Here is a 26587-nt window from a genome sequence, read left to right on the forward strand (position 1 = left end):
TTTGTTTCCTTTGTTCTGTTAACAGAACTGGGTAATGGGATTTTTGTCCCATTTTTTGCTTTTAGAAGAAAGAAGCCAGACGGCGCCAACGGCTCGGATAATATCAGACGCATAGTCATAAACAAGTAATCTAAAGTTTGTGTTCGTTAGTTTTGCTAACTACCACGGACCAAAGATATACCTACTTTCATACTGCCTTAAAACTTCTTGCTTCTAAATAAAACTAAAAACTGCTTAACCCATTGATTGACAATATGAATGACAATACTATACAGATTAGGTTATCTTCTTCTATCGTGTAGATTGTGAGGTGGATTGCCAACCCCATCAACTCTGGTGTCAGGGTTATTACTGAGCCGCCATAGGCCCCTGACATTAGTAAGTAATAGCCGGGACCAACGGCTTAATGTGCCTTCCGAAGTACGGATCTTCTTACTTTTGGACAATCAGGTGATCAGCCTATAATGTCCTAACCAAACTAGAGATCACAAAGTGATTTTTGTGATTTGTCCCCACCGGGATTCGAACCCGGGACCTCCGGATCGTGAGCACAGCTCTCAACTATTGGACCACGGAGGCCGATTAGTTGATAGTTTCTACGTAATCACAACTACAGATGGAGAAAATCTACTCAATCGGGCGCGCCGCCACGTCATACAAAAGAACAATAAAGCTTCACTCATGGTACTCCAGCCTACATATACACGTCCCACTAGGCACAGGTCTCTCACTAAAGAGAAAGAGTAATAATTATGCGTTTTAATTACCATTCGACGCGGTTCATTCAACCGTCGTTGTTGCACAATGGAGCGCAGTAATTGGCAGTGCACGGGTTACATAAGTGCATAACGCATATAGGAATAAGCGCATACCTACTGCCCTCACGTTTCTTGGCACATTCGTCGATGTCGCATGCTAGGTCAGGGGTATTACTATATTATTTCTATGTTTACATTGTTTATTATTATTGTAATAGGTAGGTAATGTCGTGACCGCCTAGCGCTTCGTTTTAACCCTTGTTTGCTGTCGCCAAAGAGAATTACGAGATGGGATTAGAATTAAGTACCTATAGTATTTACACCTACTAAACGTCCTCCGAAGTCCAGACTCACGATTCGGAGGTACCTGATATATCATAAGAAACACATCACAGGGTGATCGCCTGATTGTCCGAAAGTAAGATGATCCGCGATTCGGAAGCCACGTTAAGTAGTTACTACTTACTGGTGTAAGTATTTAGTTGTTATATGATCCATAGGCCCCTGAGGTCAATAATAACCCTGACACCAGGGTTGATAAGGCAGCACTTTACAACACCCACATCCCACACAAGAGGAGACCGACTAAAAATTCAGCTCTAAAACCATCATCAGTATAATCATAATAGTTCAAAGTATTATAATGATTTCTCAAGACAATTGTCTTGTTAAGTGGGTAAGCCCTGGTCGAGTGGAAATCTCCACCACGCCTAGAAGTGACGTCACCAGCAATGGGCGGGGGTGGTCAGACAGACAATATATTATACTTACATATACATTTGCAACACGTAAGAGAAACCAATCAGTTTACCACTTTAGATGGCATTTTTATGCGAATGTTTTCAAATGAAACATAAGATTTAGTACGAATGAAATCTTATTAAGATTTAGTCTTCTTCTGTAGTGTGGGTTGTAAGATCAATGACCGACCTTATCAACTCTGGTCAGGTCTGGGCTCTGGTCAGGGTTACCTACTATTGAGCCGTGGCAACGGCCCACATGTGGCTAATGATAAGATTTAATAGTAAGTACTTTTATACAAGGCAAGACATAAAGGACATACTCATCAGCTCTAGCGTTAATCCCGTCTTCACGGGGTCTGCCTACCTGACCTGAAAGTAGACAGGTCCGGTTTTTACCGTTTGTGCCGTACGACGCCAATACAGATCTCAAATAGTTTTATATGGCTTCATATCGAATATTTTTTTAGTAAATTATAGTAAATAGTCGTTTTTATTTGAACCAGCAAATCCATAGAACAGTTCGTGCGGTATTACAGTCCCGTACACACTTCCTCGTTTTTACTCGTCCACCACATGCAGATTTCACACCAGAACGGGGAGCCGACGGTTAATAAGAAACAGCGCCGCTATTGCGTAGACATGCCTAGATTTTTATGTCTAGGTACTTTGCATCTCGAACATTAATAAAAAGTCTTTACAAAACACAATGTAACCATAATAAAATACGTGCAAAATATAAAAAGCAGTTCAAAACAATGTTTTAATAATATCTGTACGGAAAACAGGAGTGGATTCACCACGCTGGATGTGTGGTGAATGTCATTGTTTGACACAATGCTGATACGGCCGCGATTTGTCACGGTACATCTGCGCATGTCACATTTGTTTTTTTTGTATAAAACATTAAGCTTAACTTGTATTTTATTATAAGCACTAGAAATAATAAGTGTAACATTTTGGTTCTATTTGAAAATAAACTAAGACTAAAATCACGTACTGAACTAAAGGAAAATTGAAGAAAGAACGTTTAAATTCACCGCTATGCTCGATTTTAAAAAAAAGGCAAAGAGGAACAAGTAATAATCTGCAGCGCAGAAACCGCTCGGATGAAAATGGAACCAACATTTTGTCATCCAACTTGGCATCATTCAAGATGCAGCGTTTTAGCATTTACAATTGAATCAGGTTTGTACCCATGCGGTGTAGTGTTGTCTAGATGGCTATATAGTCCAGGACAAAAGGATTATGCTTACGGTCATCGCATACTATATCAACTCGACCTTTGAGTGAGCCTGAATAATAATCCTGGATGAGGTTGGTGATTGGCTTAACGACCCACCTAAAGTAATGAATTCTGTGCTTTGACAGCTGTGTTGTTTTCTAGCGGCTAGTGACTCGGTCCACTCTAAGCACACTCTATACAAATAAATAACTCGTACCTTTTGCCGCCTAAAGCGTAAGTATGAGCAAGACAGGACAGTCCGCGCGCGCTCCCTTACTTCTTAACGGCTGACGGCCATTTAGAGCATAGGAATAATACTACATATAGAACGGCAACTCTCCGCTCCAGCGTCATACCGACCCCGCCGGCGTGGTCGACGATTTCCCTCAATCAGCGCTTATCACTATCGACCCACTAGGGTCGATTAATTCTTTCAAATATTTTTCCTCTCAGACCACGCCCTGCCGAGGTTCGTGCCCGACTGGGTACCCTCAGGCCTGTTGTCTTAAACGTTGTACCGGGTGACAGCCTTCAACGCTCCCTATTTGTCCGGCCAAGTAGTTACTGCCATCTGCGGCAAATCTACAATAAGTCACGTCAAAAAAAAGCGTTCCAGCCTCTATGCTAGGTTTACCTCACCCCCCCTCGAACATAGTTTAGATTTGAATCGTATGGTGTCAGACGTCACACACACAGATGCGCGTGTACGATAATATCAATGTGTAGTGTCTGTGTAAAACGAGGTTATTTGTATGAAGTGTCCGGGGTGTGATTTAGAGTAAAGTGAGACCCAAAGGGGTGAGGTAAATCGGTAGGTAAAAAAGGGCGGAGTGTCCGTTCTATACGTAGTATTATTCTTTAGTCTATGCATATAGGGATGACGAGCGTCAGTTTATGTATGTTATGTACGTTTATATAACAGGAGCAAAAGGTTGTAATTTGGTATATATGGATCTAGAAGCTCCTATTGTGTATTGAGCCTTATGCGTTACGACTCTACAAAGCTTAGTGGCAATAAAATAGTGACTTGCTGATAATACGTCAAAGTTACGTAACTCCCCTCGAACTCTATAACATTTCGAAGCCAATGAAAAATAAATAAATAAGTACCTATAATTTGAATTCAGAAGATTAATGACTTTTTTTTCTGACTTCCGCAGTTAGCGATGCGCCAATGACAAAGCTTCAGAGTGATCTTGGCTGTTTAGCAAGAACTCAAGATTCTGCCATTTTTAAATTATTGTTCTGCAATAATCAGTTTTTGTTTCGTATTGCAATCGAAACAAAACATCGTATTTCTTCTGACGTTACCAGTATGTACAGTCATTATAAGTACCTTTGAATTCTAATTGAAGAGCAAAAACTAAATAATTAGTAAACGAGTTCCCACGCCCGAGCAAGCAGCGCGACTCATTGAAACATGTCCTTAACTTAATTACGTGTAGTAAGGTCCTTACGAGCTGTCAGTTAGCATTGACCTACAGCCACCAGCCAGCGACTGGAACTAAATGGAAGTGATCTATAAACCACGCGTGTAGGGTGGCCAGACACCAAATATCACAACAAAAGGAAAAAAAAAACGACAAATAATAGTATTCCTTTTTAAAAATGTAACGACAAATAAACAAAGGTTTTTGGTTTATTTTTAGCTGGGCAACATTTTACATTACCTTCTGTGTTTTATCAGTGATCACTGAGTATTTATTATGTGTGAATCATACATCCGTTAAAGTGTAACATTAATTCACTGATAAAAATAAGTTTCATACGTGTTCGGAAGGCCGGTCCTGTGCCTATTAAAATTTTACAAAAAATGGGCAAATAAAAATACGTAGAAAAAGCGATCGTGTGGCAACCCTACGAGAGTGACACTTTTCATGATTAACAATCGTTTAATATTGGACACTATAATGAAATAGAGGGCTAAACGCGCCTTTAGCATGTCATGTTTCACAGTTTTATTCGTTTTGTTTGTGAGTTATAATGATGATTACAAACATACACACACACACATATATATATATATCACCCCCCCCCCACGCCCCTTCACGCCTGTAATCCCTAATGGGCTGGGCAGAGCTGCAAGTAATTAAGAACAACTTGCAGCCACTGCTGCTACTGAGCCCTAAGGTGGATATTTATGAATTGATAGATTACTAATATAGGTATAGGTACTCGAAGGAAAAAAAAGGATAAATTGATTTGATTGATTGATTGATTGAAGGACCAGTAAGCGTTAGGTTAGTCGGAAACGACACGCGTAAAATTTTAATGGTATTATTTCTATTACTAGCCCACATCTCACCACTGCTCCCTTTCCTTCAGTCGTCCCGATATTGGACTCTCTCTTTCCAAGACTTAAACATAAAGACTTCGACTTGAAGAATGAAATATAAAAGTACTTACTGGTATCTTTTTGAAATGTTATACTAATCACCTGAGCAAATATTATAAGAGCGAATAATAAAATCTACTAAAACCGATCAAAACTAAGTTAATATTATAACAAATAGAATATTGTTATAAATAGAGCCAATTTTTCCATGATTCACGAAAACAGAAATAGCCAGGACCTAATATAAAAGGTTTATAAAAACAATGTTATAATTCAAAAGATATATACAAATTAATTCTGTCGTAATTACAAATACCAAAGTCATTCAGTTATCCTTGAAATGCAAACATATTTACGTTTTAGTTTACTAAATGCTAAATTACATTAATGATTAAAGTGGAAGGGAAAAAATAGGTGGCCGCTGTAAGTTAATTTTTTCATCGTTTTAAGAGATTGTAATGAAATAGACATTAGTTATTATTGTTACCGATAAAACACAGACTAAGCAGAAACCTACTTTTACTAGAATAAGTGATGTTTTTTAAATAACCTAAAACATTTTACCTTATTTAATACCTTTAGTGACCTTTTTCTTAGACTGGATAATATTATAACCTAATAATTAAAGGGAACCTATGAAATCACTTGCGATTCAACCATTTAATATTCAAACAACATTTTTTTTCCTTTAATAATATTATCAATCAAAGGTATGCAAATTGTAGGCGGTGGCGTAAGCAAAAACTAGTTTAAAAAAAAGGTTAGGAATGTGTACCAAGTTTTTAATTAGTGGTCGTTTAAGAAGCAAAATAAGTTTTCGTATATTCCGGGGTTCTGAAAATAGATGAGATAGCAGGATTCCAATTAGTATGGAACTTCCTATTTCCTATCCTGGTGGAAAGAAGACAATGTGTTTATCAGACTTGCAATGAATAATTTCTAAGTCTCTTGCATAAGCCTAAAGCATAGAATAAGGAATAATACTACGTATAGAACGGTAACTCCGTTCCCCACTAGTGTCTGAGCTGGGTTTACCTCAACCGGACATAGTTTAGACTTGAATCGTATGGCGTCAGACGTCACACACACAGATGAGCGTGTACAATAACGACAATGTGTGGTGTCTGTGTAAAACAAGGTTGTTTGTATGAAGTGTCCGGGGTGTGCCTAAAGTCTGGACTCGACTAATGCAATGATGTGATGGGTAAGTGTATACGTAATGACGTGCCAAATACACTTGGTCATTTGAATCACAATACCATGTCCTCTCCTCATAACGAATCTCAGCATTGGTGGAGTCCGAGCCTAAAGGGTAAGTACATAATGAAATTCAAATAATGCATGCGCCAGTTCGTGTTCAGTCAGTAATTAGTATACTGACATAGGAATGTAACTATTTTGCAATAATCACCACGTACGGTGGAGTTTTTTAGTTTTTTATTGTGTGATTGATCCAAAACGTATCCGATAGAAAGTAGTAAAAGAAAGAAAGAAAGATTTCTAGGATAAGATAGAAGACCACACAAACAGTACCATACAGGCACACAAAATCAACAGAAAACTATATAGTGCAGCTGTTAAGACAAGTATCTAGTAGATCGGCTATCAGAAAGTGTATCAGTACCAAAGTACATGTGCTTTGTCTTATCTCTTGCTAATTCATAAACATAATAACAGTCCCATTCTGCCACGGAAAAGTTCAAGCTGTAAATATCTAGCACTAAACAGTTGCCTAGGGATAAATCAACTAATTTATGGATGACAAAACTACTAACACTTAAATAAGTACCTTTTCAAACAAGCAAACCTGTAGATAATTTGAAACTTTATGTGGCATGTACTACTGTACAATTTTGTTTAATCGTCGTCGTAAAACTACACGTGTGTACGTAATATTTACTACTAGCGACCCGTATTAGAATTCCTGAATTCGTTTGGTTCCACTGAGAATACCTATGAGAGTATAATATATACGAATGCATGACATTTATTTATAGGCTGTGATTTATTAATTGTAATTTTAACGCCACCAACTATTTTGATCGCCCAAAGATTTACGCAGAGTATACTTGGCCGAGAGCAGCGAATCAGATAGTTGACGGGTAGGTATATAAAGATGGATGGTCATGACCTAAATATCGTAGTTTCTAGCGAATATTACATTTCAATAATTAGATGGTGCAAAGACAAAGCAGAGCGCACGAACGGCATGCCACGCGATGACAACTTGAATCGTGATTCAAGGCAAAAAGGGATTTCACAATTTACTTTCAGATTTGTATCTCTCTGTTCTAGGTAAAATTCGCAAAACAACGATCCTGCTTCTAAATAATCCAACATGGACTCTTTATCTGTGGTGATCAAAATGATTGAATGGAAAGGAATTCGCCAGAGAGCAGTGCTACATTTTGTATAAAAGCAAAGTTGTTATCAGCTATTGCTTTAATAGAATATAGTTTTTAAAGTTAACAGAATAGCCGCTGATGCACGATATTTACTTTTTTTCTCAGAACAGTATGTTCGATCATTAATAACACGAGAATAATCTGGAAGTACCGAGAATCTTTTGCGTCTGAAAGGATCCTCCGCGATTATACTAAATTGTTTATAACATAAATCACTGGTACCTGATCATATCTAACCAAATCCATGTAATGTGTAATTATATAATTTATGTTACTTACTTTTCTTCTGGCGTCTCCTCCATAGGTACAGGCGGTGCTAGAGTATTCAAGTCTGGCAGCTCAACTGACATAGTATCCATAGCCATTTTGCACTGTCTTTATTCCACTAAGTTCCTAAACACATCTAATATTGTCACTGACAAAGTGTTCTTATTAGGATTCTGAGGATTTTATAATTTGTTTTCACTAGTTAAGCCTGTGTAGATAAAATTACAAGCATCAATAAGGAGAGCTGATTTATTCAAAGAGCTTCGTGGTTTATAAGGAAATTTAAACAATCTAATGGTTTGTAAGATATAAATTTAGACTTGTGGAGGAACACTAAGCACGTTCAGCCGGGATAGGAGCAAACAAATATGTGGGAAGCGGAAATAAAATAACGCGTAGTTTCGAACTCTTAAAGAATATTTTGATCAAAACATGTTGTGAAGTTTACTCTTGATTGATGCCGGTGCGTGCTATATTACGTCCATATTTACTTTATAAAACGAAGGCTAAGCCCTAACCAGGAATACTTTTCTCTCAACAGTTGAACACGAATGAAGCCACAAAGAATGTAGATTCGTACAAAACTTTAGTGTTGGTAAACAATTCGGCGTTTTCATTTTTGGTGGGAGTGTTTGCACAAACAGCGTTTTGGCAGGAATCCAGGTGAACGTGTACGCTTGATCGCAATCCATACGTCTTGCCCTCACACGCGTGGAAACCGTAAAAGATTAGAAACGTGACTTCGAAGCGTATTATGTAGCCGCCATGCTTGTGTTGCTTCGTGAATTACTCAACAAAGATGTTTGAAAACTAAAAACGATTAAATTCTCCCGCGTGAACGTAGAACGGTTTGAAGAAGGTTAGGTCGAAAAGACTGGTATTTACTGGCGTGAGAATGAAAAGGGTAAGGAACTTGCTAAGAATAAATGTGGCGTCGTAAATGAAAATACGGTTGTGATTTTTCTTTGAATGTCGTTTTAGAAACTAAAGAATACGCTCATATATCCACAGGATACTTCACATCACATTTTTTATTATTATGCTTTAGGGTTCTATAAAATAATTCATTAAATATTTTAGTTGAATTCTTAATAGATGTGTGTCAAATACGTGAGTAAGTTTCATAAGAACGATAATCCTTTGGAGCAACGTTGCATGAATCGTCAAACTTAATAAAGACATTACTACTTGCATAATTGCTACAAGCCGACAATTTTTTATCGTCGGTTATATTACTACAGGTGGATTAACAAAAAACGAAATGATTGCAACATTCATCTAGAAGTATAATAACAACTTCATTCCACGCGTAGTACGGTCACGAGTACTGTATACACTTTGAAACCATGTCACATTAACTTTTTTGACAAATAAAACCGTAAGTCTCATTAAATGTCAAATAAGATAGTACGACAGGGTTCTAAAGTGGGTACATGATATTGCTCATGACTGTACCTATTTTGTTTTCCAGAATCTAGATAATATCTAGTTATAATTTGTCATACAAACTCAGATGTAACCCTATTGCCCGTAAAAGCCATCCATCAAGTAAGACACTATGAAAATCGTTAGTCGATGGCTGCGACATGCCCGGGATAAAATAACTTTTTTAAGCCTTTTCTTTGGACTGACACGTAGTTTCCAGAATGTTTCGAAAAAAACAAAGTTTTTCTTTTGCACTTTGCAGGAAAAATCGGTTTTAACATTGAATTACTTCTTTAGTCTAAAACATTTTCTTTCAAGAATAGGCCTAACATAAATGTGTCCCAAGGTTGTATTCTAGGACCAACAATTTTACTAGTACGATTCAAGAGTATACTAGGTTGTTAATTCTGCCACAATGTTATCAGCTCATCTTCACATGATTACATCTGTTTGCCGGTAGCTGAAGTGTAATATAACAATGTTTGTTTACGTAAGACAGGAAGAGATCTGTCTTGAATTCTTGATGGAATATTTACAACGATTGCGGCTGTTAAGGATATCTAACTTTACTACTTTAGAACAAAATATATACCTCGGAAATTCACCTCACCCACCAACCACCAACTCTGCACATATATAAATATTTGAGTGATACTATTATCAATGTTAATCTGTTATTTTATGTTCCGCATTTTATTTGCACTTACTCTTATATTGGCATTTCAAACATTTTGCGTCACGTATAGAAAATATTTCAACATTTCCGGATTCAGTTGTGATATTTAGTAATCATTCTTGTGTCTATTATTACTAATAGAGTGAGTAATATTGTCGCTGGTATTACGCAGTGCAAAACGTAATAACATACTCAAGTACCAATATGTTAAATGTGTATGAGCTCTGCATGAATCAGCTTTCATATTGCTATCGATTGTATTGTACTAATCTACTTTAAAACTGTTAAAGACGAACTACCTACCACAAATTATTTTTTCTATTGTTTATCTTGGCAGCATCTGATAAACTTTGCGGTTTATATTACTGAATCACTCAGTAAAATGCATAATATAACTGTTAAGCAAAGTATACGAATGGAAATAACGATAAAAATGTTGTACCTATACTTGAGCTAATGTTACTATGTTACAAAAATTTGAGTCATAATATAAAATTCATTTGAACTTATAACGTCTAGAGTGTAGTCAAATTTTGATAAAACTTTTTTGACTGATAGAAAGCTTAAATAGATAAAATGGAATTTTGTAGCGCACCTAACTGATATTTGTGGTGCAGTGATCATTTTAACATCTCGTGAGAAAAGATAAATGTGGATTTATCATATTGTAGATAAAGACAGATATTACAGATGAGAATTATACAATTGATAAATCATAACATGACGTAGTGAAAACCCTAGATTGATTTTATATGAAAAATGTAAATTTGAAGATTTTTTAGACTCGATATCAGGTGTGAAAACTTATTTCGTTGAATAATATATCATACTCTATACTCTACTCATACTCATACTCTACTCCTACACTAGATTGAACTTCCGCAGATCGAAAACATGGTTATAGAACTGATATTGATTGCTAGCCCTTGAACCTTAGTAACACGAGACATACCATTATACTTACCTACATTTTTATTACTATCTGTAGGTACTAACACCGTAGCTAGTTAGAAAGAAAAGATCAATGCGTAATGTTAAATCAAAATACGAAAACTGTGAGCCCTTTTTAATTTTTTACATATACGTTTCGAAGGTAAGCCTTAAGTTTACAATTCCGTCGGGGAAATTTCAATACCAAACTAGCACATCTAGATATGTTATAAAATTGAGAGAGAAAATACAAAAAGCGTCAATTAGTACCTACTTGCTGTAACGAGGCTCATTATGTGTGCCTACGGTTTTCATTACAAGTAAACTTATAGCCAGTTGTAAACTTAGACCTAAGAAAATATACCTGATATTTACTTAAGGTATTGCGAACACCAGAGAATACGAACACTTTTTAATGCACATTCCCTGCACTAAACGTAATAAGCGTTCAATAACATCACTTTGACGTAATCAAAGGACACTTGCAATATTTAGACAGCTGTTCATCCGAATAGCGTCAATACCATATCTAATTGTACATCTCTCAGTGAGACTTACAACTCGGACATTATTATAAGTCGATCATTACACATAAGTTCGTAAATACAATATTTTTATATAAGGTGCAAAATTGACTGCAGGATTTTTATGAATCATTATTGACGGTAAATTTTTTAACCTTAAAATGTAATATTTACCTTCAACCTGCAAAGGCATTCATTTTAACATTTTGTTTTTGTTGACTTTGGAATTGGAATGTTTGACTTTAACTTTAAATACAAAAAATATATTAAAATCAAGAAAAATAATATATATATATAAATAATATATAAAAATAAAATAGTTCATTAATCGGGTTATTTAGACCATCACAAGAAATTCTAACCGTCAAAAATGCACCTAACCTATTCCTTAATACCAGGCGTGTTTGGTTAGTGTTTGAACTTTATCATGAGTAGATTCAATCATTCAAGCTTCTCAGTTACACCATTTCATATTTTTAATTTGGCCTTTTACTTGTTTTGCTGAATTCATTTGCATATTATTCCTCGTTCCTCCAGTATTATTGTCGGCAAAGAAAAGAATGTTAAAAGACGGATGATTAATTCTTGTGACATAAATGCCGGAACATTTTCCGAAAAGTTAATTTATGGCTTTGCTATATGAAATATATCCCAAATAAGTTTATTACTTACGGTAGCAAAATCTATAAAATTTTCGTCAAATCACTCGTTTGATATGACGATCAAAACAAGCGACAATTTTTATAACGGATTTCATGTTACGTTTGGTGAGCTATGAAATTATTGTAAAAAACGCACCGGTATCAATCATAGAGTTAATTTTAATTAATTAGAACGTTGTGTACACTATCACTGATTAATCACTGGTATTTTAGTTGAAATAGGGGGTTTGAGACCGACAGGCGCGAGGCGTGTGGCGTACGCAGCGGCTACAGAGCGACTGAAGCGGCTCGCGTCGACTGACATGCGCATTTCACTTGCCGTTACCCTATTATTGGGGTATTTTTCACGCGTCGTGAAAAAGAATTTCTACTATGTTCGGCGTGATTTTTGTTGCGAGATGATAGACTGTTTTCGATTTAAGACAGGTCTTTCTCGTTTAAAGTGGGTCAAGAAGTACGCATTTATAGCGAAATTACAGTTTAAAAAAATGTACGATTGCCATTTTCCTATTGAACTTATTGGGCAACGAAACTAAAAGTGTGTGTGTAAAAATATCTATACTCATAAATTTTTAACTTTTCCACTAATAATAGGGTTGAACTCCTTTCATACTGTTTGCATATATGTTTACAGAATTAGTACCTGCTAACAAAAGCTTCGATCGGATAAAAATCATTCAATCATAATAACTTTCTAAATGTTTCAAATACTTTACTACTACTTCAGGTTACGTAGGTAAGCGGTCCCCGTGAAAATGGGATAACACTAGGAAGAAACCGATATAAAAGTATGGCAACCCCCAAGAACTAGGAGCGATGCTTACGTCTTCGTGGCGGGGAACCGGCGGCAACCCGTCGCCCACGCGACCCGGATCGATCCGGTGACCGGTCTACACTCTATCGTCTGCCGGATAACTCGACTACTACAAGTGGATGCCCTGATCTTGCTACGTCAGGTCCCGGCTGTTGTGCATGAACGTTTGGATTTGTGTTCATGTTGTTTTGTTTATGGTTAAAAAGCAGAAAATGTTAATTGTCTGCGCACTGACATGTTTTGATTGCTCGCTTGAAAGGCAAAGGACATTATTTTTAGAAATAGACAAATTAGACAAAAAACACTTGTGATAATTTTAAATCAACAGGTTTGTTTGTCTTTTGTCAACTTTTTTAAAATCAATTGGACTTTTCTCCCCAAATTATGCTAACTAGAGATTTTGCATCTAAAATTTTCACGATAAAGTTTCATACCGACTCATCTAACTTACTCAAGATGATCAATTTATTCGTGTCGAGTTACACGGATAAGCTGGGGAGAGTCGATGTCAGGTAATTATAACAACAACTCTCACAGTTCTCCGCTGTTATTGTTGTTATGTTAAATGTACCTAATTGGCGTAATTGCCTAACAAATGTTACATGAATTTTCTGTGTGGTTCGAGCAATTCAGTTAGTTGTAGTTTGGGTCACCTCGAATAGGTGCAGTAACGGCTTCTGTGGTCTAGTAAGCACGTTTGCCTCACGATCTGGAGGTCCCAAGTTCGATTCCCGGGGAACATATTACAAAAATCACTTTTGGATTCCTTTTCAGCGGAGAAGGAAAATATCGTGACGAAACCCACATTTCTGAGAAACGCATTTTTGGAGGTATATGATCTAACGTGTATTGGGCTGGTTTTCTCTTCGCCGGTTGGAAGGTCAGTCAGGCAGTCGCTTTTGTAAAAAACCGGACTCACCGGAAAAACACCTAATCCTCAGGTTAGGTAACCGGACTCTGTGAAAAACGGGACAATGCTATGGAGATGATTCCTTTTTGGGTAGGACCTTTTATTTATTAAGTATACACAACAGGTTACAGACTTAAGATTAGGTAATGCGGTTTAGGCTCAGATTATAACATCATCATCATCATCATCAGCGGTAGGACGCCCACTGCTGGGCATAGGCCTCCCCCAAGGATCTCCACGACGATCGGTCCTGCGCTGCCCGCATCCAGCGGCTTCCCGCGACCTTCACCAGATCGTCGGTCCACCTTGTAGCGGGCCTACCCACTGAGCGTCGTCCGACACGTGGTCGCCATTCCAAAACCTTTCCGCCCCATCGGCCATCGGTTCTCCGCTATGTGCAGATTATAACCCAACAAATGTATTCCACACGAAAGAAGTCCAAAGTCATTATAACAATGAGTTTAAAAAAAAAAGTTGAAACTTTCTTAAATAAAGTACCATGTGCCACCTACCTATCACAACTTAAGAACACAACAGGCGAAGTTAAACAATAACGATTCAAACTCTTCAAACCCTGGAAGACATGACATGAAAGCATTTGTCCCTGTCAAGCCTTATACGTCTACCCGACGTATGCCCTACTTCGGAGCTCGCTTTCAGGGAACCCATTGTCCATTACGAACGTTCTAGAACGTAGAGATGTGAGTGACACATTTAGGGGTGAAGCCAATGTGATGTGCTGTAGCGGAAGGTATTTTAAGTTGGCTACTTGACAATTTTCGGATAAATATTTAAAAAATTACAAACACTTATTGTATCTCTTAAAATATTTTATCACTTCGAAAAAGCTTTATATAATAGAAAAAGAAATATGTTCCATAATTAAATTCAAATTTCGCGCGAAAACGGTCGTTCACGTGACATTTTGCTCAGTGACGTCACATTTCAATAAGCAAAGAAATTGTCAAACAATATAACTTGAAACCTGACAGATAGATTTTGTTTATTTTGTGAAATGTGACGTCACACGAAGCTCAATCATGGACGCCCGTGTTTCGGGTCTGGTAATACACAGATAAAATATCGCATTTTTATTTTGTAAAAATAAAATATTTAATCTTTTTTGATTTTAATAAAAAAAACAGCTATTGGATAATTATCGTTAAATGATAAAGTACCATATTCTACACATTTCATATTTTATTGTTACAACTGTCAAGTAGCCAATATTGTATAATGTTACTTGATAATTTGCGAGTATTCTTTAAAACTACACTATTGCTAAGATAAATTAATAACTCTTTGGTGCAAGTCCGGTACTGGTGATGGGCCTGGCGCTCCTCGTTCGAGAAGCAAGCAGAAAAAAGAAGAAGCGATGTCACACAGGACCACAGTGACTTTATAACAGAATAGTAATTACGGAAATTCGCGCTGTTTTCCCCGTAAGCCCCGGTTCACGTTTGAGTAATGTATAAATAAGTCATGCATTACAGTGACAGCAATACCTATGGATGGAAGTTGTGGTGTGACTGGTTCATTTCCCGTTGATTTCCCGCTCTCGCCAGTGTTGCCAACAAACACTTCTGTCTGTGTTGCCATTGCTAGCAAACAAACGAGCGGCTGTCTTCAGATCGGAGGAGAACTAATTAAAACTGTCGGCACAACCACTCGGTTTTTAATTAACCAACCCCATTGTGTGAAAAATAGGTCGGGTGGGCGCATATCGGTAGGTATATAAAAAACAAGTAAATAAAAAGATAATAATAGGTTATTTGTGGAAATGCATCGTCACCATCAAGAGTGTTCAACTGCTATCCTATTTCAAATACTTAGTAACATAACATAAGCACATGACTATATACCAACTACCTAGTCAGAGGTACATCCATCGCAAGATGTATCCCAACTACCCAGTAAGTCGTATATCCATCGCAAGATGAACTAAGTACCCACACCTCACTGAGCTTTATGTTACTGTTGTCTGTGTTGTGTTACTTAAAAATGCTTTTGATTTAGGCTTTGTCACTTAAAGCGAGCGCGAGAAGAATATCATTAAAAAGAATTACAATGAAAAAGACGAACAAATAGAAAATTATATTACCGCCTTACGGAAGGTCGGAGAGGCTATTTCTGTTGTCTGGATGGTAACCCTAAGTCTACTTAGCTATTATCATAACTACCACACACAAACTCACACACACAAACACACATACACACGCACGCGCGCGCGCACACGCACACAGTATTTTTTATTTTATTTTTGTCATATTGTTTCCGTTTTTTTATTATTTACTTTCTTTGTAATACTCTCTAATTCTCTATAGACTGATAATGTTATAAATGACCGTAATCCTGGAGTTGGAGGCCTGGAGATCTATAACACAGGGTATCCTAGTTTAGGCTCCAGCCTCTACAAATATTAATAATTGTTATAAATCATTATGAATAAGAATAACATTAATGTTATTTGTAGAGTAAATAAATAATTAAAATAGGTAAATAAGTAACCTATTTTTTAATACAGCAAGTCACGTAACGGCTTCAGAATGTTTATGTAAAAATAATATGTCTTCTGAGATTGATGGATATTACCGAAAAAATCATACATAACCTGTGTTAAACTAAACATGGGCTAAATGAGCTTAAGTTAGCTTATCCAGATAATCTTATGTCAATGTAGTTATATTCATAGTGCCTCTAATTTTTAACCTTTGGCATTATTAAGGTTTAAGTCATTGCCCTTTTTTGTGTGAAATGCTATTGGAGATTAAGAAGAAACTAGGAAGGGTCCGCAATGCGAAAGGAGTTCAGGAATCGTGAACTCAATTAGTATCCGTGAAAACTAGATTAGTTTATAATGTAATAATAGTCAATATCAGTTTAATAAAATATCAAATGCTATCAGGTAAAAGTGATTATTTCTTCGTTGCGTTTCTTTTTTGATAGTAAGAAAACGTTAAGTATTAAGATTATTTTTCATTTTTTTTAATCTGCTCTGACAACTTGACTCTTATGTAAATATCGCAGTGAGATATAAGAATGACAATTTAAATAAACAAATGTGAAATGAATGACGAAATAAGGTCGAAAATGATATTGAAATATAAATTAAGAATAGAATAGAATAATAATTTATGACACACAAGTGGTGGACAATGTTATATAATGTTTATGTGAACATTTAATGTAGGTACAGTTGATGATAAGACGCCAAAAAATTGGTACTTAGTTATGTTTTAATAAAATAATTTAATCAAATACCTATGGCATAGATTCGGGCAACTTTACCAACTTGCCCAAACGTCCTTAATTGCAATTTTGCTATTTAAGATAAATTGCTTCAATGTAGCCATTTTAGACACTCTGATCACTAACAACTTCGCGTAGTGGTCGCAAATTGTCTTCTGATAACATGTGACTCTGCCAACCAATTACGGATTGGTTGTGGTGAAACGTGGTAAATGTATAAGAATTAACGCACATTGCTGTTATAGCGGCAACAGTGTATCTACTAATATATTATGATCAGAGACTTGGGGATTCAAAAGACGGACGACAAACATATTATGCTCACGACTATACCCTAATTGGGGTAGCCAGAGGTACGTCCTTCACAAGCTGAACTACTCGTAAGTAAGTACCCTCACCTCAGTTAGATTCTTACTCATTAGTCCAACGTGATAGGTGGACACTACATACACACATACATAAACTCACGCCTAATTTCTACCGGGGTAAGCAGAGGCTATGGAATTCCATTTGCTTCGATCCTGACACACTTCTCATGCTTCCTCCACATTCATCAATCGCTTCATACACGCACGCCGGTTCAGAGTAGATTGTGCTAAACGTTTCCTAAAACATCTCCAATCTCAAGTGCGCCAACGCCAAGTCATAATAGTATTTATGATATTTAAGTAAATAGGGAGGTATGGTATAATATTTTATACGCACTGATTTCTCTGCGACAGCCCTAACATCTCGTGACGTCTAGACAAAGACATGATGATAACATTATTTGTTCGTCACTCTCACTGACATGTTTGAACAAGAACACGCAAACAAACGAAACAAAGTGAGCACTGACACTTAGAAAACAAAGAATTGAGACGAGGGGTACTGCCGTGATACTTAACTCTATATGAATATATGAAACATGTGGGCACTATATAATTATGTTTATAGATCAACTCGGGATCCGAGAACCTGGACGTTATTCAATTTCGAATATTCTGGGAATAAGTTTCGACAATTCCGGGATTTGAATGCATATTTTGTTGCAATATTGCAAACTAAATTATATATTTAATTAATAATTTGATCTTTGAAAGTGAAACTTGTTAAGTTTACAATAATAGTTTACCTGAAATCTAAAAGTCCCGGAATTTTCAATATGAAATCAGAAAAAAGTCTCGGGATTGAAATCTCTAATTATGTTGTACTTTGTTTCCACTCTGCTATTGTTAGTACTTAAGTAAATATTTTTCCAGACTATTAATACAATAATTTATAATAATTATTAATCATGTTTGTTTGGCAGACGTAGAATGCATTTGCTCAAAAGATATTTACTTCGTGGTTATACTATTAGATACCTTCCTATCAGTGCGGTGTGGTAAAAAAGGGGTTGGACGAATGTGATGGCTGTTGTTGTAGTCATCTCCGCTACGCCGTAGCTGCTACGTAGCAAGAGTTATACTGAATGGTTACCTGTGATACTTCTCAGTAGTCTAAAAAAAAGGTTCTTTTTGTACAAGTTACGTTTGAGTTTTCAACGGATTTTAGATTTATATTTGATTTAAGGTACTTCGCTAATGTTATTAAGATGGGATCTAAGTTTCTCTGTAACCGACTCAATACGGACTTATGTCTGAAATAAAAATCTATTACTATTATCTTTATTATTATTTTTATATTTTTTCAAAGGGATGCGATAATTGTTAATAGAGAGGTAAAACCATTAGTTTAGGTCCATGTTGGACTTGAACCTGCAGGTTACAGTAAGAGTCAAGCGTTCTTCTAACTACGCTACCACGGCTCAACAAATATAAAGTTGAAATATACGCAGATTCTAAGAAAACTATAAATTTTTCGCCGACATAATGATCAAAGTTGAACGCAATTTTCGCTGAAGAGTGAAAACCTTTTACAACAATTTTCGTTTATTTCGAAAAGGAACTTTAAACTCAGCTAACTGTTAGATCAAAATACTTTACGGCGTTGTTCTTTTCACGACTTTACAAATGATTTCATAACGTTCTCATGTAATATTCCATTATGATATTGATACACATTGCACTAAAATGCAAATATGTTTTTGTTTGAAGACTATTTTTACTGGCATTATTTCGATACGGTACGGTACGAAACGTCATCGATAGCAATATTTGTGTTATTTCAGCTTTTGCAATTAGCAATACATATACCCTACACCAAACATCAATGTTATATACAGGCAAAACTGGTTAATTAAATGTAATGAGGTACTTTCCAGGCTACGTTCCCCAAAAGCAATATAGATGGCGTTATGCAGATTTAACATGATAATTACCTATATTTTCATTGCTCGTGTACAGTCCTGAGCAATATCATATACCCACTTTAGAACCCTGTCTCACTATCATATTTGACAATTAATGACACTTACGGTTTAATTTGATAAAAAAGTTAATGTGACATGGTTTCGAAGTGTATACATATTAGTACTTGTGACCGTACATAAATATTCAAAAATATAATGTAACGGCAGAGGCATAATAAAAAATAATTGTTGCTTGATATTGGGATCAGATACTTATAGAACTATGTTGCTATCTATATTGCTTCTCTTTATTTTGATCAGAATAATATTGGGTGGTAGATGTGTTCTGCTTGTGCCTGCGTGTAATAACAAGGGTCATCATTTATACCAACATAACAAAGATAAAAGATGCATATGTCGGTTAAACGAAGGCAAATCTGTACACTGCTATATGTATTTTTTTTAGGGAACTTCGCCTGGATAGTCTCCCATTGGGTTAAAGACGCAGATCAATTTGATTATATTTATTTATCAGGAAATATTATAGGGGTATTACAATCCAATAAAACATCAAGATATTTTTTTATGAAATAGAATGAAACCTTTTTAAACTGCCATGTCAGATTTGCCGAATCCTTCCGTCATATTCCAAAATATTCTCACCCGTTTATTTATATGTAGGTAAGAGTATATAAATTCACACTGTAACATATACCAAGGTTATTTTATATTAATTCAGCAATGTACTTGTACAAAAAGAAAAACTTGTTCATACTTATTCACTGTGTCTGAGACTTCTGTGTAGGTTACACTAACAACGTGTGCAGTTGCAATGTCCCTTTGTTTCATACAAATATGTTTACTGCTCATAATTCGTGGAAGTGCATCTTTTCTCTTGCTACCAAGTATTCATCCAGAGCAGAAGAACTTGTTTGAAGATGCTCGGCTCAATTTCACCGGTCTGTCAATCAAGTATGGACATCCCGCGGAACAACACCAAATAACCACTGAAGATGGCTATCTGCTTACTGTCTACCATATACGGGACGGCTGCCCTGTTCTCCTGGTTCACGGTGTTATAGACTCTTCTGACACATTCATCATAAGTGGAAATGACTCTATGGCTATTACTTTAGCCAACGCAGGCTACGATGTCTGGCTTGCCAACATGAGAGGTAATAAACATTCTCGACGCCACATCCGTCTTAATCCTGATACTGATAAGGAATTTTGGAATTTTGGTGTCCATGAATTAGGCTACTACGATTTGCCGTCGACTATAGACTTTGTATTGAAGAAAACGGGGCGAAAGCAGCTTATGGCCATTGGACATTCGCAAGGTACTGCTGTATTCTACGTAATGGGATCTTCGAGGCCTAAATATAACGATAAGGTCAAAGTTTTGATATCTTTAGCACCAATATGCTTCTTGAACCACATAAGACCACCGGTGAATACTGTGGCTAGGTTTGGACCTGTAATTAATGATCTACTTCTGCTTGCGGGGGTAGAAGAACTATTGAACGACCATGCGGCAATAAAAACTCTATTGAAAATAATTTGTCCTGTCATACCGATTAATCGGGAACTTTGTGCCGCAGGTTATCAATTAGTGTCAGGGTGGGATCCTAAGGAATTTGATTCTGATTTCATAGACGTGATAATCACGCACCACCCTACCAGCGTTTCTAGGAAGAATGCCCTTCATCTTTCTCAAATATATATAGCCAAAAAGTTCCAGCAATTCGACTACGGCGTCATGGGTAATCTTAAAGAATACAAGTCTAAAACCCCTCCAGAATACGACTTGAGCAAAGTTACTATGCATGTGGAGTTGTTTACTGGTAATAACGACAAGTTGTCAACGGTAGAAGACGTACAACTACTGAGGGAGAAATTACCTAATAATAACTATCGGTTGATTGATAATAAAAAGATGAATCACATGGATTTCGTTTGGGGTAGAAACATGAAGGAATACTTGTATCCTCTAGTTTTTGAAGTGCTCGAAACAAATTGCAAGGTACTTGATTAATTGTGCATTTTACACATGTTACATACAAAAAGTTCCGTGCTTCGGAGGGCACGTTAAGCCGTTGGTCCCGGCTATTAGCCGTAAAAACACCTCCACCAACCCGCAGTGGAGCAGCGTGGTGGAGTATGCTCCATACCCCCTCCGGTTGATTGAGGGGAGGCCTGTGCCCAGCAGTGGGACGTATATAGGCAGTTTATGTTACATACAAAAAGATTAGAGATATCTAAGTGTTTTTATGCTAGCTGTTTAATTATTGTTAATTAACATTGAAATTTACAACATTAAATATAGTGTTAGATTTTTAACCCTCATATTTTTTTTGTCACGTAAATAAAGAAAATAAACTTTTTATTTATTTATTTATTTATAAAAAAGGTACACCAACAGCTTATATAATAAAACATTAAATAAAATAAAAGAACTATATAACTTTATAACTTTTGAATTATTTTGTATTTTTTGTTCGCTTCACATTTTTTCCACATCTCCAAATTAAGAAAACCTTCAAATCACGATTATTATTTTTCGTTTTTGTATGCTGTAATCGAGTAAAAAAATATGTACCTAAACATGAGCTCAATTTACTTACTTTGTTTGATTATGGATCTAAAGCTACGAATAAATAATAGATCTAAAGTTTATAAAAAAACTAACGGCTTATACTACGGAATTTATCTACTGCATGACCATTGATAAAGGCAATTATGGTATCCATCTTTTATCAACTTTATTTCTCTGATTAACACTAATACTACAAGTGTCTCTACACAAAGGCCACGATGACGTGTCAAGTAATCTATCACTCACCAACAATTAACACTTTTACATACGTAAATTTGCACTATTACCATAGAATAAGGAATAATACTACGTATAGAACGGCAACTCTCCGTTCCCCACCGCAAGCGGCTGAGTTAAGTTTACCTCACCCCTCCTCGGTCTTACTTTAGTCTTCAATCGCATGGGTGATAGATATGTGTACGATAACGTCAATGTGTAGTGTATGTGTAAAACGAGGTTTTTCGTATGAAGTGTTCGGGGTGTGCTATTATTACCCTCAATAAAGGTACCTTCCCTCGTAGAGTAAATAGGTAAGTATATAGAGCTCAGGTAGGTTAATCATTTTTTTTTGTTTTTTTTTACTTGCTGTAATCATTACAGTTAAAAGTTATAATTTTTAGTGACAACGCGTCATCAGTATACTAACCTATCCAAACTTTTATATCGTTTTAACTAAAAAAATGTACTAGTTAAAATAAAATTTTATCAAAAACTACTTTTATACGGAAAATGCGTATCAACCAAAAACGTTTTCGGTAACTTTATTTTTGTTTGTAATACTTGTAAAGTGTGACCTTCAAACACAGGTGTATTTAAAATTATAAGTGTAACAATATTTAAAATTAGTATATCTATTTGTAGATAAAGTAAATTCGTACCTCAATATGTTTCGTTTACTTTTCATTTAACTGACACCAACGTGAATAATTTAGACGTATTACTATGCATATATGCAAGGTAATTTTAATGATTAAAGTACTTACTTATCGGTGCGGCAAAGTCGTCGTCTAGCGAAGAAATGAAGTCATTTTTTAGATCTGGATCCAGGATTCAATCGCGCGTTCTCATAAATATATATCTATACTTTCTAACTGGTAATGAAGCTAAATGTTAGCAATAAAATAAGGATTCCCTACCTGCGGGACGTGACGAGCATTTCCAGGTATATAACCAGTTAATAACAAATCATACTTGCTGTTCTCACTAATTGTAAGTATGTAATACTTTTGTTACTTACTAGATTTGATTAAAGATGAACCAAGTTTCATTGGTAGAAATATAAAGACGCCTCTTTTCTTTGAATAAATATTTCTATCGTTTATTTACATTTTTGTCGCTGTCGGTCGGGACAGGGGGGGGGGGGGAGGGAGCTGAGTAAGTCGTAATTATCGACGTCATCAACCCTGGTATCTCTCTCTTCGTTGCGTCTTTATTATCTACTTCGCTATCAGACGTGTCGTATGCGGCCTCAACAACCTTGGTGTCAGGGTTATTTATTGAGGCGCCGAAGGCCCGCATGGATAGGGTAAATGTTGGAAATATGGCTCTGCCACCTTTGCAATGGAATGGTGAAGGTACTCACTGGTCGGTGTCGACGATGGTGCGGCGGCGCGGCTCGTGCGGCGCGCTGTGCGGCAGCAGGCGCTGCGTGTCGGGGGCAGCGGCCCGTGCGAACAACGCCGCCGCCTCCACCGCCGCCTCCTCGTCGCATAGAGACGTGTCGTCTTCCGCTGAGGACGAAATTGTTGCCTTCAATAACATGTGAGTGTAGTCTAAGTACAGTAGAAGGGAGTATTGTACTGTATAAAAGGAACATCTCAAATATCACGAAATCAGTCTTCTTCTATCGTGTGGGTTGTGAGATGAATTACCAACCTCATCAACCCTGGTGTCAGGATTATTATTGAGCCGCCAAAGGCCCCTGACATGACTCATATATATCATATCAGTAAGTAGTAACCGGGACCAACGGCTTAACGTTCCTTCCGAAACACGGATCGTCTTACTTTCGGACAATTAGGTGATCAGCCTGTAATGTCCTAACCAAACTAGGGACCACAAAGTAATTTTTGTGATATGTCCCCACCGGGAATCGAACCCAGAAATCAGTTAGGTATATATCTTAGAATTCAATGAGTGCATTAATTCTCTCCAGCCCCTCTACATTGCATGCGAACGTTAGAGCCTGTCCAGATGAGGCGTTTTACGCGCGTTGTCAAACTACAGAGTACTTAATTTCGTAACGATACAGACGCACATCTCCAAGCATGCAGGAATCTATAAAGTAATCAAATTACTCTGTGGTATGAAAACGCGAGTAAATAGCGCCTTCTGAACAAGGTCTTTCACTATTATCAAGGACAGGGGCTCGCGGAGGTAATATATGCCTGTAAGTTTGTATCCGCCACAAATCTCATCATACGTTCTGTATGATAAGGTTAGTGGACCCATGGGAAGTTTGTGGGTATTTGTAATATTTTCTCAGTACTACAGACGCGAACATTAGTCATACATTTCGTCGTCATTTACACAATAAATTGTTATCTATTCTAAGATAAACTATCATTTTTACAACAATAACCATTGTCTTATTATTATTTACTTATATTTAATTCAAAAAGTAACATAATATTTAGTCAGTGTGTGCGCAGTTCCGCGTTAATTTCATCTCGTGACATTCGCAATGCGCAACGTTTCATATCACTTTTTAGATAACACTTATCTACGTTTGAGGGAGTTACTCTAATTAGGTATCTAAATTTAACAGATTATTATCTAATGAAGCGGCTTCCATCTACAGCCTCCGTGGTGCAGTGGTTGAGCGTTAGGCTCACGATTCGGAGGACCCGGGTTCGAATCCCGGTGGGGAAATATCACAAAAATTACTTTGTGATTCATAGCTATTTTGGTCTCTTCTTTTATCGTGTGGGTTCCGAGTTCCTCCTCAGAATGAGAAAGTTGCAATATATTACAACCTCATCAAACCTGATGATGCCAATGGCCCCTGACATTATGGCTCATGTAACGACTCCTAAATAAATAGTAGTATTTATTTACCATTAATACTACTAACAAAACCACCAAACCAAGCCAAGGCGAGCAAAGCGAAGCGCAAGGGCAGGGCACTACCTCCCTGTTCTCGAAACGTTTCGTCGATTTTTTGGACTGTCATAATTCTGGTTTTAATTATACCAAATAAACCAAATTGTAATATAGGGCAAGCCCCATATTTTACTTAACGTGTAGAGTTTGGGAACTTAGCGTTTTGGCAAAATACTACATACTACATGTAACGGAAGAAACATGCGGAATCAGCATCATCGTTTAACAGAATTACCTTTACAAGAATGTACAAACACATCCTTTAATAATCTGACGCCATCTATTATCGTATAAGAGAACTAATGTTGAGTTCCGTTAGACAAAAATTATAAACGATTGTTTAGGTACATATATCGACATTAATTTAAATAGTGTGTCTCCTCCACACACTATTGTGAAGGTTCGGTTGTTTGACCGGACGGATTTACTCTCACCATAAAGGTATCTCTTTATCATTTTGGTATGGAACCCGGCACTCTGAAAATGTTACAATGCTGATTTTGATTTCACCCGAGCCCTAAACACAACATAGCATATGCTCACGACTACATCCCAATTGGGGTAAGTAGTCATACAACTATCGCAAGATGAACTTGTATCCACGGCTTTTTGTTTGACCACCGTGATAGGTGGTGAGCCGTATCGACGTCTATAATGGTAGAGTCCGTTAGTGCTAGTCCGGTACCGGGGTTCGAACCGACGCTCCCCGTTTAAGAAGCCGGTGCCACATAGGACCACAACTAGTCCTAATAACAAAATATACCAATCTTATTTAAAATAGCGGAACATAAATACAAATTGAAAAAAGCGAGTAACAAAATTATTTGATGCATATCATAATAGTATCAAAGTCGTTTCTTGAAGATAGACAACTATGATTGTAGGTATTCTCGTGTATACAGTGATGGGTATCATAAATTCTATTTAAAACAAATAACTTACGATCAAACACAAACGCCGGATTCAGCATGTCTATCAGTTGGACAGTTCGTAAGTTTCCCCAAACATGTCACGTTTAAAACACGTTTACACGTCCAGAACATATCTAACATGTAACTGAAAGCTTTTGAAGCATTTCTGTAGAAAATATTTTAACTAACGCAGTAGATACAGCTGAGTTTATATAAGTTTTTTTACTTAGCACTTTACTGATACAATTGAGGTTTTCTCGCAAGGTAATTGTTTAAAATCATTAATATAATATCATAACCATAAGATTGAAATTATGAATATGAATATTTATGTTTTCTGTATAGTGTTTTTGCAATCTGAATATCAACCTATTCACACTGTTTCACGCCAAATAATAATCATAAGTTTGGAAAACGAATAAGACTTTCTGTCATGTATATTTATTTCACTAAACATCGTCTTTTCTTTTACGTTATAAAATTAGCACATAAACACATCACTATCACTGAGCTACGTTGCTAACACAATTGTCACTATTATTATGTTTTTTTTTACGTTTCATAGCACAAGATTTTACATCACAGCATTATTTTGAAGTAGGTATACAATGTCGGTGAAAAAGAGCGGGAATCTGTTATGAAAATTGATGTCAACGGACTCAGCTGTGCTCGTGGAATGATTGTTCTTAAGAGGAGTGTAGACGCGCGCAGGACTCTACTACAATACATAGTGGTTTAAGAGGCGAGTTTTGAATTCGTTCTTGAGTTTTAAATATCTTAACTAAG

General features: G+C 36.6%; 1 protein-coding gene across 2 annotated transcripts in view; it reads right to left on the bottom strand.

The window, feature by feature from the left end:
* LOC126369477 (protein GDAP2 homolog) overlaps positions 1–26587 on the bottom strand; it is a 93007-nt gene that overhangs the window by 17996 nt on the left and 48424 nt on the right. For both annotated transcript variants that reach the window (XM_050013899.1, XM_050013897.1), the window contains exon 7: positions 23371–23518. In XM_050013899.1, coding sequence (XP_049869856.1) covers positions 23371–23518 — 148 coding nt within the window. The remainder of the gene's footprint in view (positions 1–23370; positions 23519–26587) is intronic.

The sequence above is a fragment of the Pectinophora gossypiella genome, chromosome 9 (genome assembly GCF_024362695.1).
Source record: "Pectinophora gossypiella chromosome 9, ilPecGoss1.1, whole genome shotgun sequence".
Lineage (NCBI taxonomy): Eukaryota > Metazoa > Arthropoda > Insecta > Lepidoptera > Gelechiidae > Pectinophora > Pectinophora gossypiella.